General features: G+C 49.5%; 1 protein-coding gene across 1 annotated transcript in view; it reads right to left on the bottom strand.

The window, feature by feature from the left end:
* SNX31 (sorting nexin 31) overlaps positions 1 to 3,451 on the bottom strand; it is a 37,901-nt gene extending 34,450 nt beyond the window's left edge. The window contains exons 1-2 of the mRNA XM_056113266.1: positions 3,386 to 3,451; positions 3,205 to 3,279 (exon numbers count right to left, since the gene is read on the bottom strand). Of these exons, the coding sequence (XP_055969241.1) occupies positions 3,205 to 3,279; positions 3,386 to 3,451 (141 nt within the window). The remainder of the gene's footprint in view (positions 1 to 3,204; positions 3,280 to 3,385) is intronic.
* Between the last annotated feature and the right edge of the window lie 14,440 nt (positions 3,452 to 17,891).

Below are 17,891 nucleotides of genomic sequence, written 5' to 3'. Positions count from 1 at the left end.
CCCATGGACAAGCCCACGTAGGTCACATCCTTCATACATGTTTTCCTTGCTTTGTCAGCACAGAGGCCAAGAACAGGCATGAAACAGAGCACGGCAGGTGCAATGAACACACCCCCAGTGCCGCCAGATCTAGTTCCCCAGTCAGAGCGACAAGGGCGCCAGTAGCAATGGATGCTGAGTCCAGGCCATGGCAGGAGCAACAGGAACTTGTCCGGGGCATTTTCTAGCACCAGAAAACAGGGAGGTGTGATGTCAAAGAGACCTTCTGGCCAACAGGTCAAGCACCGCCATGAGCCAGAATCACCTGAGCAAGGAGAGAAAGAACAAAGGTGATCTCCAGACGTCTCGCGAGATGACAGAGCGGCTGTGGCCCGCAGGAGAGCAGAGACTCACAACCCCGATCAACATATGCAGACTCTCGCCCTGCACAGGTCAATGATCCGCCCCCACCTGAGCCACAACAACCCAGATCAACACTCACAGTGCTGAGCCAAGATCCTGCCGTGGCCTGGATGGGAGAGGAGCATGTGCTCCCGGTGGCAGAGCTGTGGTCTCCCTCCCCTAGGTCCATGGCCCCCCACCAGCCACATGAAAGAGTCAGGTTCCCACAGAGGAGGATGCCACAAAATACCCAAATCCACTTTCTAAAATGTCAAATGATTTTTTGGTGTGTGTGCGTGTGTGAGTGTGTGTGTGTGTGTGTGTGTGTGTGTGGCGGAATGGGGAGAGGGAAGGGGGAGGGGGGAGAGGGGGAAGGGAGGTTCTGGCTCTGCCTTTTGGAAACACTCCCAGTGATGCTTGGTACAACATAGGATTTTTTTTTTTTTGAATCCTGGTCAGCCACATGTAAGGCAAGTAAGTACCTTATTTGCTGTTCTATTGCTCTGGCCCCAAAAAAGGATTTTTAAAAACAATAAAAATCTGAGCCAAAGAGGTAAGCAGCAGAGTAAGACACTTACCTGCAGATGGCCAGCTCCAGTTCTAGCCCTGGCATCATATACGGTTCACTGAGCACAGCTAGGGATCGCCCCTGAGCACCACTGGGTATGGCCGGAAACTGATGGCCAAGAGCTGCCCAAAGTGAACGGCCAGAGGGGCTGGAGAGATAGCACAGCAGGTAGGGCGTTTGTCTTGCATGCGGCCGACCCGGGTTCAATTCCCAGCATCCCATATGATCCCCTGAGCACCACCAGGAGTGACTCCTAAGTGCAAAGCCAGGAGTGACCCCTGTGCATCACCAGGTATGACCCAAAAAGAAAAAAAAAAAAGTGAACGGCCAGAGAGATAGTCCAGCGGGGAGGGAATTTGCCTCACATGTGGCCAACCCAGATTCCAACCCTGGCATCCCATGCTGTCCCTTGAGCACTGTTATGAGTAATTCCTGAGTGCAGAGCCAAGAGTGACCCCTGAGGATCACCAGGTATGAGCCAAAAACCCCCAAGAAATAAAGAAACGAAAGAAAAGTAAGGTCCAATGGGCTAGAGACCCAATCAACTGGTTGAGCACTTTCTTTACCAACAAAAAGCCTACAGGTTTGGCCCCTGGCACCGCAGACGCCCCCGAAGCAACCAGCGACCCCTCACATTGAGCAGGGAGAGGGCCCGAAGCTAGCCAGGCCCAAAAACAGACAGGAAGAAGAACCAAATCCAGGTTGGGCTCGATTCCCAGCACCGCACAGGGCCCTCTGAGACCCACAGTAGCGAACCCTGAGTGCGGAGTCAGGTATAGGCCCCAAGCACCACAACGTGTGCCCCCACCCTAAAAACAGAAGGAAAGAAAAATCCAGAAGGTCTGGAGTCAACGGGCTTCACTTTCATTCGGACGACTCCCCGCTCTGGAGACCTGCGTCTTCCCAGGGCTCCCCACTGCCAGGGCTAAAGGTTCAGGAATTCCTCACCCTGGGCCAGTTGCTTGCTGAGTGGGAGCACCCAGCCCGTCCTCAGGGCCCAGCACCCACTCATAAGAGCATTGGGGGCTGAACTGCAGGAAGTGGCCAGGCATATCTTCTGCCCCCTTGATGTCCCTCCAGCCCCCCACATGACAGTGAGGTGGGCTGCCCTACCCAGCTTCCTCCTGTGAATACCCAGGACACCTCTTCTGTACAGCCCCCCATGGGCTTCCCTCCGCAGCCCTTCCTACACCCCCAAACACGGATCAGTCGCTGGCACTTCGCTGCCCCTCCCCCACCCTCTCAGGCTCCCTGCTGAGCACTGGGTGGTCCCCAGCACTGTGTCTGGTGGGGACCCTTCAGAGAGGCGCCGACCTTCCCACTATGTGGGTGCCAAAACTCTGCCATCAAACCCCGAAAATGGGCTTGTCCAATATTCCAAGCTTGCCGGCAGACGTGTGCCGGGCTGGTTCTCAGTGGGAGAGACAGAGCCGAGTGTCCATGCAGAGTGTCCTCCTGCAGCGTCCGTCCACAGAAGCCGGTTGGGGCAGGTGCTGTGCCCACTGGTCACACCCGAAAGGGTCTGCTGTTCCCCCTAAAGCTAGTGAGAGGTGCCAGGATACGGCCCTCCTCCCCTTCTTCCTTCCTAACTAGGAGACAGCAGGGCACCCCAGGGGGGCCGGGGCGACCCTGGTCAGCTGTGTCCACAGCACCCTCTCGGGCCAGAAGCCAGGACCTGGACTGGACAGAGAGCACAGGGGCTGGGCACTGCCTTTGCATGTCGGCTACCCAGGTTTTCATCCCCCCAACTGCATGTGCTGGAGAACCAGCACCCCAAGAGTGACCCCTGAGCACAGAGCAAGGTGGAAGCCCAGAGCACCTCCAGGCGTACTCCCCCTCACCAAATAAAATAAATTGTTTTTTTTTTAAGAGGTCTTGGTCACCCGGTGATGCTCAGGGTTTACTCAGGAACCACTCCTGGCTGTGCTGGGGGTGGGTGGGGGGTACCCTCCTGGATGCTGGGATGGAACCCGGTTCAGCCACGCCCGAGGCAAGTCCCTACCCGCTGGACTATGGCGCCAGCCCCCAAAAAGAGGTTACGATGAATAACGGGAGCGACTCTTAGAGTAAGAGCCCCACAACTGCCACGCCTAAGAATCACCTCTGCCCCGTTGTCGTTGGGAAACCAGCAGGGGTGTAAAGGGGCCCCAGCACCCTGCCGGGGGTGGCAGGTTGAGGGCTGGACTGGAGAGAGGGCGCGAGGGCCCCAGCTGCAGCAGGTCAGGGTCGGGGCAGTCCTGGGGCTACTGGCTCACCTGTTGGTCCCAGCGGTGCAGCTGGCTGTAGCGCACCCGGCACAGGAGGGAGCCGTCCAGGTGCACCGAGTAGAGCTGCGAGACAAGCCCGGATTAAGAGGGGGTGTGGGCCGCCCCGAAGCCTCCGCCTGCCCCCCACCCCGCTGGCCCAGGACGGGGGCGGGAGGGGCCCCCAGCGCACCACGTAGCGGCCCCCCAGCGCGTCGGGCCGCTGCTGGGTCGCGGGGATGCAGAAGTGCAGTTTCATGCTGGCGGGCAGCTGCGGACTGCGGGCAGGAGGGCAGCGGGGCCGCTGGGCAGGTGCGGCCGCGGGTCCCGCCCAGCCGGCAGGGGCGGAGCGCGACGGACCGGGGGACCCCGGTGACAGGCTCCCCTTGACCTGCACAAATACAGAATCCTCCTGGCAGGGCGACAGCGCCGCGGGTAGGGCGCTTGCCTGGCACGCAGCAAACCTGGGTGTGATCTCGGCTCCCGGGAAGGTCCCCCCAGCAACGCCAGCAGTGACCCCTGAGCGCTGGTAGCTCCCCTCCCCCCCCCCACACACACACAAATACACAGACACAAACACAAACACACAGACACACAGACATATACACACAGAGAGACACAGGGATACACACACAGACACACACAGAGACATACACAGACACAACAGACACACAGACATACAAAGATACACATAGACACATAGTTTCTCCTGTCTGCCCCTGGACGCCCTCTGACTTGCAGGATGCCCCATCTCTTCTAAGGGTTCTAGATGAGGGGCGCAAGCCCCGCGCGAAGCCCACCCCTCCACCACGAGGCTGTTGCAGGCAGAGCTCAGGGCTTATCCTCCTTCTCCCCCTCCCCCCTCCTCCACCCTCCCCCCTCCGAATCAAAAGCTGGAAACTCTCAGGTGCAGCCAGCACAAGGCTGCAAGGACAGTTTAGCTTTGTGCCAGGAGGGTGGCTCTAGTAGGCTGAGCTCAGGTTATGCTCCAGGAGGCCGCCTACAGCCCCACACTGCCTGGTCCCCTCCCCTCCCCAGCACCCAGCAGCAGCAGAGCACCACTGGTGTGACTCAAAATGCAAACCCAAAAATCAGTCTTCTGGTCACTCGTTAAAGCACCACGGACCAGCCGAGTATTCATGATAGTTACCAGCTTCTTCCTTTTTCAGAAAGGTTTTAATTGATTGGTTTTGTTTTTTAACTAAGACACTGTAATTTACAAAGTCATTTATAATTGTTTTAGGCTTAATGTGTCCCAGCACCAGTCACACCAGTGTCAACTTCCCCCACCAGCTACCCAGGTTCCCTCCACCCCAGCATCCCCAAACTGCCTCCCTGACCTTCCCTTTCCCTCCCTCCCTTCCTTCCTCCCTTCTTTCCTCCCTCTCTTCCTCCCTCCCTCCCTCCCTCCCTCCGTCCCTCCCTTCCTTCCTTCCTTCCTTCCTTCCTTCCTTCCTTCCTTCCTTCCTTCCCTCTCTTCCTCCTTCCTTCCCCCTTCCTCCCTCCCTCTCTCTCCCTTTCTCTCTCTGTCTCTCTGTCTCTGCCTCTCTCTCTCCTTCCCCCCTTTCTTCTGTTTTTGAACCACACTTGTCAGTGCTCAAGCCTTACTCCTGGCTCTAACAGTGGTTGGGGGACCAAATAGGGTTTAGGGTTTCGGGGATTAAACCCCTGTGGCTGCATGCAAGACAGATTCCCTGATGAACACATTCTGAAGTCTGGTTATTCTGGATTGGATTTCCTGCTTTCAGTGCTGTTGACTGTGGTTTGGATATCAAACTCTACCACCCCTCTACACTACCAGGGTACCCGAAGCCCAAGCCCTGTACCCCATTACTTACTGTTCACCTCTTCTAGCTATGCACCTGGATTCCTTTCCTTCTTTGTTCTTCTCTTTCCTATATTCTGGGATCAAGGGTCAATTGAGTTATGCCCCTATTTAATAACTTGCATTCCCTCATCCAGTTATTCTATATACCACAGATCAGTGAGATCATCCATTTAAAAAAAAAATGAACACCGTGGGCACCAGAGAATAAAAACATGAAGGCACGTGCCTAGCATGAGGCTGTGATTGGTACAACCCCAATCAAACCCTGGTATTGCTGTATGGTCCCTGAGCACAACCAGAAGTGGTTCCTGAGCTCAGAGCCAGGTATAGCCCCTGACCACCACCAGGTGTGGCTCAAGATAGAACCAGCACTCTTTTTCCTTAATGCACTGGAAATCTTGGGCTGGAGATACTACAGGGATTAAGGTGCTTGCCTTGCACGCAGTCAACCTGTGTTCAATCCCTACCACTGCACATGGTCCTTGGCGCACTGCCAGGAATGATCCCTGAGCACAGAGACAGGAGTAAGCCCTGAGCACTGGTGGGTGGGCCCCCCAAACAAACAGGTCAGGAGAATAAACCAAGTGGGCTGGCTGCCTCCACTTGACCAAGTCGGGGCAAAGCTTCGAGGTACTTGCTGGGAAATGATCAAGATGCCATCCCTCCCTGAGTCTGTTGTCAGCGTTTCTGGGAAAGGATGGAGCTAGTGGGCAGTAGGGTTGCCCCGGCCCAGAGTCGGCCTGCTTTCCCTCCAGGTTCCTTCCAGGGAAGGAGACGATGGCTCCGACTAAGCTCTCTGTGGCTAGGATTGCTCGTGGAATATTCCTGGCTTTCTTCCTGGAGGTGGGACTAAAGCAAAAATACAGTGGGTAGGGCATTTGCCTTGCAAACAGCCAACCTGGGTTCATTCCCTGGCATTCCATATAGTCCCCCAAGCACCGCCAGGAGTAATTCCTGAGTGCAGAGCCAGGAGTAACCCCTGAACATCGCTGGGCTGGAGCGGTAGCACAACAGGTAGGGCATTTGCCTTGCACACGGCTTACCCGGGTTTGATTCCTTTGTTCCTCTCAGAGAGCCCGGCAAACTACCAAGAGTATCCTGCCTGCATGGCAGAGCCTGACAAGCTATCTGTGGTGTATTCGATATGCGAAAAACAGTAACAACAAATCTCACTTTGTGTTCCTGGAGTGAGCAGATGCCATTGTGCTACACTAGCACGTGACAGGGAATGGAGACGTTCCCACTCAAGCAAATTGATGAGCAGCGAGATGGGACGACAGTGCTACAGTGCTTCCTGGAGGAAGAGGCACACTCAAAACTTAAAATGACTAAGTCACAAGCTCTATTCTCAAACCAGGCGGCGTTCAACGAAGGTTGAACAAGCTCTACTCCCAAAGCTCACCTTGGAGCTCCAGATGCGAAACGTCTTACAGTGGAACTTTTACTGCAAACTCCTCCCTTTCCCCCAATCTAGTTGGTCTGTTAACATCTGTGTCTGTGGCTCTAGGTGAGACCATGCAAGAGCCTCCGCTGGGGCCACTAACCCTGTGGAACGTTCAGAGATGCAAGAGCCTCCGCTGGGGCCACTAACCCCACAATGCTGGGGAGGGGTGAGGGAGAGGACTCCCCGTCTTTCCTGCACATGGGTATTGTCGGTGGAGCTTTAGGAATGAATTCATTGTTATTTTTATTTTGTTTGCGGGACCCTCCCCACGAACTTAGGACTCCGGGTTACAGTACAACTAGTTTCCAGCCGAGCTGTACGGGCAGGAAAGCAAGTTGCCCGAGAAGACTATTTATTTCGTTCTTTTGGCTTGGGAACCATACCCAGTGGTTCTTGGGTCTATTCCTCCTGACTCTGCTCAGGGATCATATCTGAGTTTGGGGGGCTACATATCAGGAATGAAATCCAGATCTGATGTGTGCAGGCAAGTGTGGTAACTTCTTTGCTATCCCTTTGGCCCTCAAGAAGATTTTGGGCAACTGAGCAAAAACTGGTGTGAAGGGTCCGCAGACACTTAGGGAAGAATCACTGTCCTTTCCATTCAGGTGCTGGGGGGTGGACAGGAGCTTCCTGGAATGAACCTGTGTTTAGCTCTGAGGAAGCCCCCCGGCACTCTATGGACAGCCCCCTCCCCCCTCCTCCCCACTGATTCCATGAGTCAGAGCCTGGTGCAGCAGGATGGGCTGGTACTGGCCCATTGAGACATGTTTGCAGAAAACTGCCTGTACAAAAAAGAGCTCATTTGAGGTAGGGTGTGGAAAGGAATATATAAATCAGGCGTCAAGAATAGAAACGAAAATCGTACCAAAAGCATGCCCAATGTATGCCCCAAAACATGAATGGCAACCCCTACTTTGAGTCTCGGGGCTGCAGAATCTTTTGGCTGTTGGAAAATATGGACCAGCCAAGAGAAAACTTGACTTCCTGTTGCTTATCTTTATTCATCATAACGAGTGGGTAGCACTTTTGCAAGAGAATTAACAAAACAGTGGGGAGAGAAGGGAGAAAGGAAAGAGAGAGGGGGGCAGGTCTGCCCAGTCTTCCTGGTGTGGAATTGCTACCTTTATACAGAAAAGCAGGTCAAACAGGTAAAAGAGAGCTATTACCTGTGGTCAATAAAGATAGTCATCAGCAAACAGAAAAAAGAAAGAAAATAGCTCAATCATGCATCATTATTAGGTGATTTTGTTGTTATGGGAACATCACACAGATAAGCATGGGCAGTATAGCTCCTACCCACCTGGGCTGGTAACAGGGCCTCCATAGGATGTGTGGTCTGTCCTTGGCTTATGACGGACATCATGGCTTGTCTATTTTGTCTTCATGGGCCCTTGGCTTGTGTCTGATTTGGCTTCTGACCCAGCTTTTTTGGCTTATGGACTTACGTATTTGTAATATGTATGTTCTAACATACATATTAAGCTATCACAGTTTAGATCACAAGGCTGCAATTGTGTTCAAGTTTATGGTATTGGTGCACAAAGTAAGCACACCTCACCACCACCAAACTACCCCAGACCTTCCACAACTGTCCCAGTGTCATCTCTAGTCCACCTCATTATTACCTCCATTATCTGGCAATTGGGTTTATGACCCAAGGCCAAGAGTTTGTCATTGCCCCATACTGGCTCTTTCCTGGCTGCATCGCCATACCACAGCTGAGATGAAGCATTTCTTCACCTCCCTCGGACTTATTTCATTTAACACATTGCCCTCCGGTTCCATCCGGGTTGCAATAAACTGTAATATTTCATCTTTTCTTATAGTTATATAGTATATATACATCACAATATTTTTTAAAAATTATTCATTTTTCATTGAACATTTGTGCTGTCTCTGTGCCTGGACACGGAGGTGGTAGATGATTCTAGAACTCAGAGCATGAGACGCAGAGCCAGCATCTCAATGTTCTGGCAGACTGTTCCCAGCACTTAGCAACAGTGGGGCTGATGGCAGTCATACCCTGTGTTTTCAGTTCCCCATTTCTGAATAACTGTTGTCATTTCTCATCTAAACTCTCCCCCAACACATGTAGGCCCCTCCATGACAGCTATTTCAGCTGTCCTCTGCATGCGGAAAGTTCTAAGGGATGCCTCTGTTTAGCACCAGAAACTTCTGTTCCAACAACACAGCATCTTGACACAGTTGGATTTTCTTTTTTTAAGTTCACTTCATAATAAACTGACTTTAGTGGCTCTAAAATTAAATTTTAATTTTTTAAATTAATACACCATTATTTACAAAGTATTTCCTAGTCGAGATTTTAAGCGTACTATGTTTTTGTTCCACCACCAGTCCTACCACAGTTGGGCGTTTTTGTTTGTTCATTTTAAGAAATATTCGGAACTATTACAAATAACTCCTTGGAAACTGGAACCCTCTGGTGGTCCCTGAGTAGTCTTTGTGTTTGAAGTCAAAAGTAAGGAATGACTTTTTTAAAATTCCAGTGTCTCAATGTAAAGGACCAATTGCTCATATTCAACAATGCAGGGTTTCTGCAGAGCCTTCCAGAGAAAGAACCACCCCCAACACTCTCTCTCTCTCTCTCTCTCTCCCTCTCTCTCTCTCTCTCTGTCATCCCTGGCTGTGCTAAGGGCTTACTCCTGGCTCTGTGCTCAGGAAGCCCTCCTTGGCGGGGTCCAGGGAACTGAATGTGGTACCAGAAACAACCTAGATTGTCCATGTGCAAGGCAGGCACCTTACCTACTGCACTGTCTTGAACTTCCCATGGGAAGTTCAACTCAAGGGCTTGTTTCCTGAGTATTGCCACAGGTAGCTGGGCACTCAGGTTGGCCATGCCAGCCAGACCAGCACACAGCAGCTCAAGAACACGCTGGGTCCCATCCCCCTGGCAGCGGCTCTCACGCTCAGCCCTCAGAGTTCAGCTCCAGTTAAGCAAACATGAGCAACCCGCCTGTCTGCATCTCTAGTCTGGGAGTCACCAGAACCAGGTCAAGTGGCGGTTACAACCACAGCTGGCCCAGCCAGGTGAACTGGCCAGGGCCACACAGAGCAAATGTTCCGTGGCATCAGCAGTGTCCCCTGCTGCTGCAGAGTTCTGGCTTCCTCATGGATTTTAGATACCATGTCAGCTGTGTGAGGCGTGACTCTCTCCTAGTCAGTGGGGCGTCTGTTCACGTCAACCATGGTTTCTCCTCACGGTACAGAAGCTATTTAGTTTGCTGCTAGCCGTTTGTTTCTTTTTGTTTTTGCTTCTCTTGTAGTTGGACTCAAATTTTCCCCCAAATCGAAGCCAATATCACAGAATGTGTTGCCTACACTCTCTTCTGTTTTAATATTTTATAGTTTGAGATCTTGCATCCAAGTCTTTAATCTATTTGGAATTAATTCTTGGGTGCGCTGTAAGATTGTGCTGCGGTTTCCTTCTTTGGTGTGTGGCCTTCCAATTTTCCCAGCACCATTTGCTGAGACTGTTTCTGTTTTAGGCACTGCAACGTGGCCATAAATTAACTCCCCTGACAGGTGTGGGTCTATTTCTGGACTTTCAGGTCAATTCCATTGGTCCTACCAATTTTGTTCCAATAATATTTTGTTTTGGTCATTGCAACTTTGGAGTGTAACCTGATGTGTGGGACTCATCCATTCTTTTTCCCTTCGGGACTGTTTTGGTTATTCGTGGGGTCCTTTGTGGTTTCATCCAAATCTCAGTAATGCAAATCCTATTCCTTTCCAGGTATCTTTGGAATTCTGACAAAGTTACATCGAGTCTGTGGGTTTATTGCTTTGGGTCATATGATGATTTTAATCATGTGAATTCTTCATTCTTTGAACATGGAATATATGCCCATTTCCTTGTGCTTTTATTTCATTTGGGCTGGAGCGATAGCACAGCAGGTAGGGCGTTCGCCTTACAAGCGGCCAACATGGCCGACCCGAGTTCGATTCCTCCGCCCCTCTCGGAGAGCCCGGCAAGCTACCGAGAGTATTCGATATGCCAGACACAGTAACAACAAAGTCTCCAATGGAGACGTTACTGGGCCCGCTCGAGCAAATCGACAATGAACGGGAGGGCCTTTACCTTTACCTTTACCTTTACCTTTATTTCGTTTAACAGGCTCTTAGACTTTCTATTTCACAAGTCTTTCTTCTATTTCCAGGTCCTTAATTCTGGTTGATGTCATTGTAAATGGGATGGTTTTCTTGGTTTCTGTCTCTTCTGGGTCACTGGTTACTTACATAGAGAAGTGCAACAGATTTTTGTATATTGATTTTTTTTTTGGTAGCCTGAAGCTCTGCTGTGTTAGCTCACTGTTTCTAAAGGAGGAGGAACTCCTAATGGCAGCTGAAGTGTGAGCTGAGGTTAGCCAGATGAAGAGCAAGGTAGGGGGTGAGGAAAAGATGCTTAAGGCAGAAAAGCAGCAAACCTGAGAAAGACACAGGTTCTCTGAGAAACAGAAATGAGGCCCCTAACCTGAGAAATTACCACTTTCACTAGAAGTGCCGGGGGAGGGGACGTACGGAGGAACGGGAAACAGGATGGAAGGAAGCTGAGGAGACTTATTTTCTCCAAGGAGTCCACTAAGAATTGGAGGAAAGTACTCAGTCCTCACTCATGCGACATTGGGGCCTGGTGGTACTCTGAGGGATCCCGCAAGGCCTCTGACAGGGGCCAGTTTCAGAGGCCAGAGAGATAGTAGAGCAGGTAGGCACTTGTCTTGCATGCATCTGACCAGGTTTGTTTGCCACCATCCCACATGGTCCTCTGAGCACTGCCAGCAGTAATTCCTGAGTACAGAGCCAGCGATGACCCCTGAGTATTGCCAGGTGTGGCCCCAATACCAAAAAGAAAACAAATAAAATAAAATGGCCTGTTTCGTGGGGAGAAGAGTTGAACAGACACTCTTCATGCACATGAAGACATGTGAATGACCAATAGGTGTACAGGAAAATGCTCTTCATCACTTATCACCAGGGAAATGCGAAACAGATAATGAGAGACCACCTCACACCCCTGAGAATGCCACATAGCAAAAAGAGGAGAGGGCACTAGAGAGATCATACAGCAGGGAAGATGCTTGCCTTGCAAGTGTTGGATCTGTTCAATTCCTGGCATCACACATGGTCCTCTAGGCATCTCCTAGGCGTCTCCAGGAATGATCCCTGAAGCATAGAGCCAGAAGTAAGCCCTGAGCACTGCCAGGTAGAAATCGGAGAATAGTGCAGGAGATAAGAAACTTGCCTTACGTGTGGCTGATCCCAGTTTGAGTGTCCGGCACCATGTGTGAGTCCAGAGCCCACCGGAGGTCACTCCTGAGCACAGAGCCAGGAATAGTCCCTGAGCACTGCTGGGTGTGCCCTCCACCCCCCACATCCCAATGCCACCTCCTTGACAACTGTGTGACTCCCTGACCCTATTTACTATGAGGAAGGGATGTTAGCTACTCACTACCTCCAGGACCAAGGTCTCATCTTCCAATTCTTTAGCGGCAAGTGGTCGAAGTGACTAGAAATGACCACAGACGGCATGAATGAAATGGTGGAGTGTCCTTAAAGCTATTGGCATTCTCAAAAAAAACCCTTAATTCCCTTTCCCATATCTGCTGATCAGCTTCCCATGTTTTTCTAAATCACCTGGAAAAATACAGCCCCTTCCTCTTCTTCCCGTGCCCGGCCTTAGGAGTCATGCTTCCAGCCTCAGAGACCATGATTCAGCCACTGGCCATGGTTGAACACATAGTTTAATAGTCTGGGAAGAAGAGAATTAGAGTGATCAGGTCCTAGCACAATCATCCACACCTGAAGAACTTGCCCAACGGAATGTGACCACGCTTGCCAGGGTTGCAGGTTTGTAGGAGAGAATATGTCAGATCCACCAAAAAAAATTTTTTTAAAAAAAGGAAAAGGAAAAGATAGTCATTTGTTCCTATGCTTTCTGATATACTGGAACACAATATCCCAGGCTTTGTTCACCCTTTTTCTGTCTGTAAAATATCAACCAGAATTTAGTTGTTATTGTTTAGTTTAGTTGCTTGTTGAGAGAAACAAAATTAAATATAATTCGAACAAAAAAGAACTGAGGGGCTGCGAGATAGTTCCATGGGTAAGGTTCAATTTCAGCACCATATATGGTCACCTGTGCAAAGAGTCGTCCCCGAGGACAGAGCCAAGTAATTTACCTTTAAGCACTGTCTCCAGGGTCCTCCCGTTGTTCACCGATTTGCTCGAGCGGGCACCGGTGACATCTCCATTGTGGGACTTGTTACTGTTTTTGGCATAGGAATGTGTGCCCGTGCGGGCGGGATGCTCTCCGCAGCTTAGCGGGCTCTCCGAGAGGGGCGGAGAATCGAACCGTGGTCGGCCACGTGCCAGGAAGACGCCCTACCCACTGTGCTATCACTCCAGCGTTCACTGCATGTTCGCCTGCATCTTCAAGCACCACCAGAAATTTTTGTTAAATGGTGGAAGGGGAATTGCGTGTTTATCTTAACAGAAACAGAGAGTTACCTGCATGCAACCCGTGAAATCCTGAGGTCTTGGACCGCTCGGAACGGTGTTGGTTTCGTTCACGCCTTCTCCGGGAAGGCTCTTGCCTGAGAGTGGGCGAGGAGCGCAGCCAGCTCCAGGCGGCAAAGCAGCGGGAGGGCAGCAGCGCCCCCTGGAGGACCGCTCGGGCATTGGTAGGACTGATCGGAGCCATCAAAAAGCCAGTGGCGACCGACCCTCTTGTAACAGGCAGAACGTCCTGCAAAACCCAAGCAAAGGTGAATTCATGTCCCACAGGCAATTCTCATGTCCCACCAGACCACTCCCGTAGCCTGCATATGATGAAAGGAACCTATAATTATCCGTACTCCTAGGTATGTGTGTATTTGTGCATGAAGTCTCATTTTTGCCGTTTTTAAAAGTTGGGGTGTTAGTTCCAAGTGTACAACATAATGATCACTAGTGGTGTGGATTAGCAAATGTATTAATAAGTCTTCATCCAAAAATCCGTTTACGTTCACACATCTAAACAATTTTTTTCATAAATTGTCAGGCTTATTTTCTTAGTCACTTTCCAATACCTATGCAGTATTAACCCTGGCCACTTGTGCATACTTTACACACAAAGGGTGTATTTTGTGACTGAAAGCGTGTAATTTTTAACCCCCTTCGCCCATCACTCCACCCATCCGCCACCTCAGCTCTCGGTATGGTATGTGTGGTTTGTTGTTAGTAGGGTAGGGATTCTGTTCAGATTATATATAAAAGTGAGATCACTGGGTATTTGCCTTGTTGTCAGACTTACTTCACATAGCCTCATGCCCTCGAGGTCCATCCCTTTGGCACAGCTCGCACAGTTCCATCTTTATAGAGCAGAATAATATTTCTCTGCATGAGTCGGGTTAGGAAATACAGTTTCATTTTGCTGCTGACCCTCTGCCCCCCATCGCTCCCCATCTTCCCGTTAACCTCTTCGCACGAACTCTGTATTTTTCAGCGTCTGACTTACTGTTGTGATTTGTAAATTAATTTGCTTTGTCACTTATCTTCCATATATGAGCACTGTGGATGTTTTAGTGATATTCATATTTCCCATCGCTGAGCACAGAAAATTTGCTTACTTGTGCCTTTCATTTCCTTCCTCGGTGTCTTACTGTTTTCACTGTTTAGGTCTCTCATTTTCTTGGTTAGATTTATTCCATGGTATTTTATTTCATCTAAGTGTGACTTTCTTTCCTTCTTGAAAAATATTCTTTTAATCACTGTGACTTATCATACTTTTAATGATAGGGTTTTGTGTATACAACATTCAAACCCCACCCCACCCTCATGCCCACCTCCCTCCACCAGTGTCTCAGGAGCCCCTCACCCTTCCCTCACCCCCACTCAAAGCCGTGGTAAGCTCAGTTCTGGGAACCAGGTTCTGTTGCCCTTGTCCGTTGTTTGAAATCTCCTTATTATGCTTCTTTACATTCCACATATGAGAGAGAGAGAAGGAGAGAGAAAGAGAGCACTCAGTACCTGTCCCTCTCCCTCTCCTTCTGACTAACTCCATTAAATATTTTAAGTGGGGTTTTCTTAATTTCTCATACTTTATTATTCATGTATAAAATGTAACAGCTATTTGTATGTTAAGTTTATGTCATGCAACTTTTTTTAGCTTTTTTTCTTTTAAAGAGCAGCTCCTTTATTTTATTTTTTATTAGCACAGCGGTAGGGCGTTTGCCTTGCACGCAGCCTACATGGCCGACCCGAGTTCGATTCCTCCGCCCCTCTCGGAGAGCCCGGCAAGCTACCGAGAGTATCTCGCCCGCACGGCAGAGCCTGGCAAGCTCCCCGTGATGTATTCGATATGCCAAACACAGTAACAACAAGTCTCATGATGGAGACGTTACTGGGCCCGCTCGAGCAAATCGATGAACAACAGGAGGGCCTTTACCTTTACCTTTACCTTATTTGCTTTTGAGTCACATCCAGTGATGCTTAGGAGTTACTCTTGGCGGTGCTTGGAGGACCATATGGGATGCTGGGGATCAAACCAAGGTTGGCTGTGTGTGCGAGGCAAACGCCCTACCTGCTCCAGCCCCTATATCCTGCGACTTTACTGCATTTGTTAATAAGCAGTTTCTCTTTGGTGAAGTCCTTAGAGTATTCTACACATAGAAATTCTAGTCTCTCTGATGGAATGTCGTCCACAAGTAGTGGCAATGTTTTCTCTTTCCTTTCCCATCTGGATTGCTTACATTTCTCTTATCTAATTAACCTGGTGAAGACTTCTAATATTATGTTGAGTAAAAGAAGCGCTAGTGGGCTCACGTCTGAGTTGAGAGGGAAAGTTTTTAGCTTTTCACTATTGAGTACGATGTTACCTGGGCTTGTCATATACAGCCTGCACTATGTTGAGGTACATCTGAACAACACCCACTTTTTTATCATAAATGGACATTGAATTTTGTCAAATGCTTTATCTGCATCCATCGAGAGGATTGTGTGCTTTTTACCCATTTTCATGTGGTTCGCCACGCTGAGCTTCAGATGGTGAAATGTTTCTGCATCTTTTAAATAGGCCTCACTTGATTGTGGCGCGGAGTCCTTTTAATAGAATTCTCCTTGCTAAGACTTTGTTGAGAATATTGGTATTCATGTTCATCAAAGATATTATGCCCTTTTCTCCTCTTCTGTGTCCTTGTCTGGCTTTAGTATCAGGATTGGTGGCCCCACAGAATGAGTTTGGAAATGTTATTTCCTCTTACATTTTCAGGGGAAGATTCTGAGGACAGATGTTATTTCTTCAAGTGTTTAGTGGAATTCAGCAGTGACACTCTCTGGTCCTGGGGTTTCTGTGTCGGAAGTTTTTTATAGTGATTTGAACTCTTTACTATTTGCTTAGGACATTTGTTTCCGGGGACATATTAACTTCGTCTAAGCTGTCTGGGATTTGTTGACATATATTCATAGTCATCTCTTATGAACTTTGTTTCTCTAATAAGTCATAGCAGTTTTATTTTTTTGTCTCCTCTCCTTTTTCTTTTTCGTGAGTCTAGCTAAAGAGTTGTTAGTTTTGTTTATTTTTTTCTAAGAACCAGTTTTATTGCTTTTATTTTAGTTTTATTGCTATTTATGTCTTTTTAATAGAAACTTCTTTTTCGCTGTATTGTCTGTTTCCTTCTTTCGACCGACTTGGAGCCTTGCTCTTATTTCCCGTTCTCTGGGAGGAATGGAAGGTGGTTAGAAGACTTGAGCCTTGAGGTGGGGATTTATCACCATGAGTTTTCCTCCCAGGGTTGTTTTTGCTTCATCCCACAAATTTAGTTACCTTGTACTTCTTTTGTCATTTGTCTCAATGTATCTTAAATTACTATTTTGACCGATTCTTCAGTGGTGTATTCTTTTTTGGGGGGAGGGAGGTGCAGAGATGGGGCCACGCCTGGCAGTGCTCCACACTCAGGCATCACTCCTGGTAGGCTCAGGAGACCCTCAAGGGTGCCAGGGATGGAAATCAGGCCAGCTGCTCACAAAGAAAGTGCTCTACCTGCTGTATCACTCCAGGCCCTCACTGATTCTGTCTTCTGCTCCATCTTTGCCTTCATCGCTATTTTCTTTTTCCTTCTTTTTTTTTTATTGACTCACCGTGAGCTACAGTTAAGAAGCTTTCATGTTTGAGGTTCAGTCATACAATGATCAAACACCCATCCCTCCACTGGTGCACATTCTCCACCACCAATGTCCCCAGTATCCCTCCCCCCTTTATTGCTATTTCCCAGTCGTTATATTCTTCAGCTCTCTGTCTTGTGTGAGTCTCTGGGTTCAGCTGATTTAGAACTCTCTAGAGTTTCTGTACTCGAGTATCTTTTCCCCTCCCCAAGTGTTAAGTTATTATTTCTTCAAATGTCCTGTGCCTCTCTTTTCTGGGATCTCAGCGAGGCCAATTGAGGGGATCCCAAATGTTCCTTAAGCTTTCCCTACTCTTTTTTTTTTTTGCTTTTTGGGTCACACCCGGCAATCCACAGGGGTCACTCCTGGCTCTGCGCTCAGGAATTACCCCTGGCAGTGCTCAGGAGACTATATGGGATGCTGGGAATCGAACCCGGGTCGGCCGCGTGCAAAGCAAACGCCCTACCCGCTGTGCTATCGCTCCTTTCCCTACTCTTTTTCATTCTTCTTTGTCCTCATGGGATTGGGTAATTCCACTGCTCTGTCTTCTAGTTCAATGATCATCCCTGTCTCTTCCCCTGTCTCTCTGTCTCTCTCTAACTCTGTCTCTGTCTATCTGTCTCTCTCATTTGGGGGTCACATCCTGCAGTGCTCAGGACTTACTCTGGGTTCTGCACTCAGGGATCATTCCTAGTCAGGGTGTGTACCCCAATGTTTAGTGTTTGCCACCCCCCCTCACCCCCTCCTCGCCCCATAAACAGACTGGCTGTGCGCTGGCTGTTCTTGAGGGCTTGAGCGCACGTGCAAGGCAGACTGAAGTTTGGAGCTAGAGAAGGCGAGCCACTAGATCCCACAACCCCACTAGACCACTTGGAGTTGGGAAAGAGGAGCCCCGAATAAAAGCCCGGTGCTGTTACTTTGTGAAAGCAGAAGGGAAACTGGAGGGCTGAACTAAGCTACCCACAAATGGGACCATCAGCCAATGACCCACCAATACTCAAACACGACTCAAAACTTAAGTCACAGGAAGTGCTGAAGCACGCCCTGCACATCCTGTCGGGCTGACCAAGCCAGCCTGGGACAGAGCAGGTGGCTACAGGCACAGAGACGCAGAAACTCATCCCGAACACTCAGAAGAAAGTCTGCATCATGGGAAAAGCTATTAGCCCCTCTCGGTGACGTTGCTGAGGGGGTCCTGACAGACTTGTGAGGACCCAGGAAAAGGCCCCCAGGGTCCTTACCCACTGGGGCCCCTTCAAGGTGGTCCTG

Source organism: Sorex fumeus, unplaced genomic scaffold (assembly GCF_029834395.1).
Source record: "Sorex fumeus unplaced genomic scaffold, SorFum_2.1 ptg000002l, whole genome shotgun sequence".
Taxonomy (NCBI): Eukaryota; Metazoa; Chordata; class Mammalia; order Eulipotyphla; family Soricidae; genus Sorex; species Sorex fumeus.
This window is presented reverse-complemented; position numbering and strand designations above follow the sequence as displayed.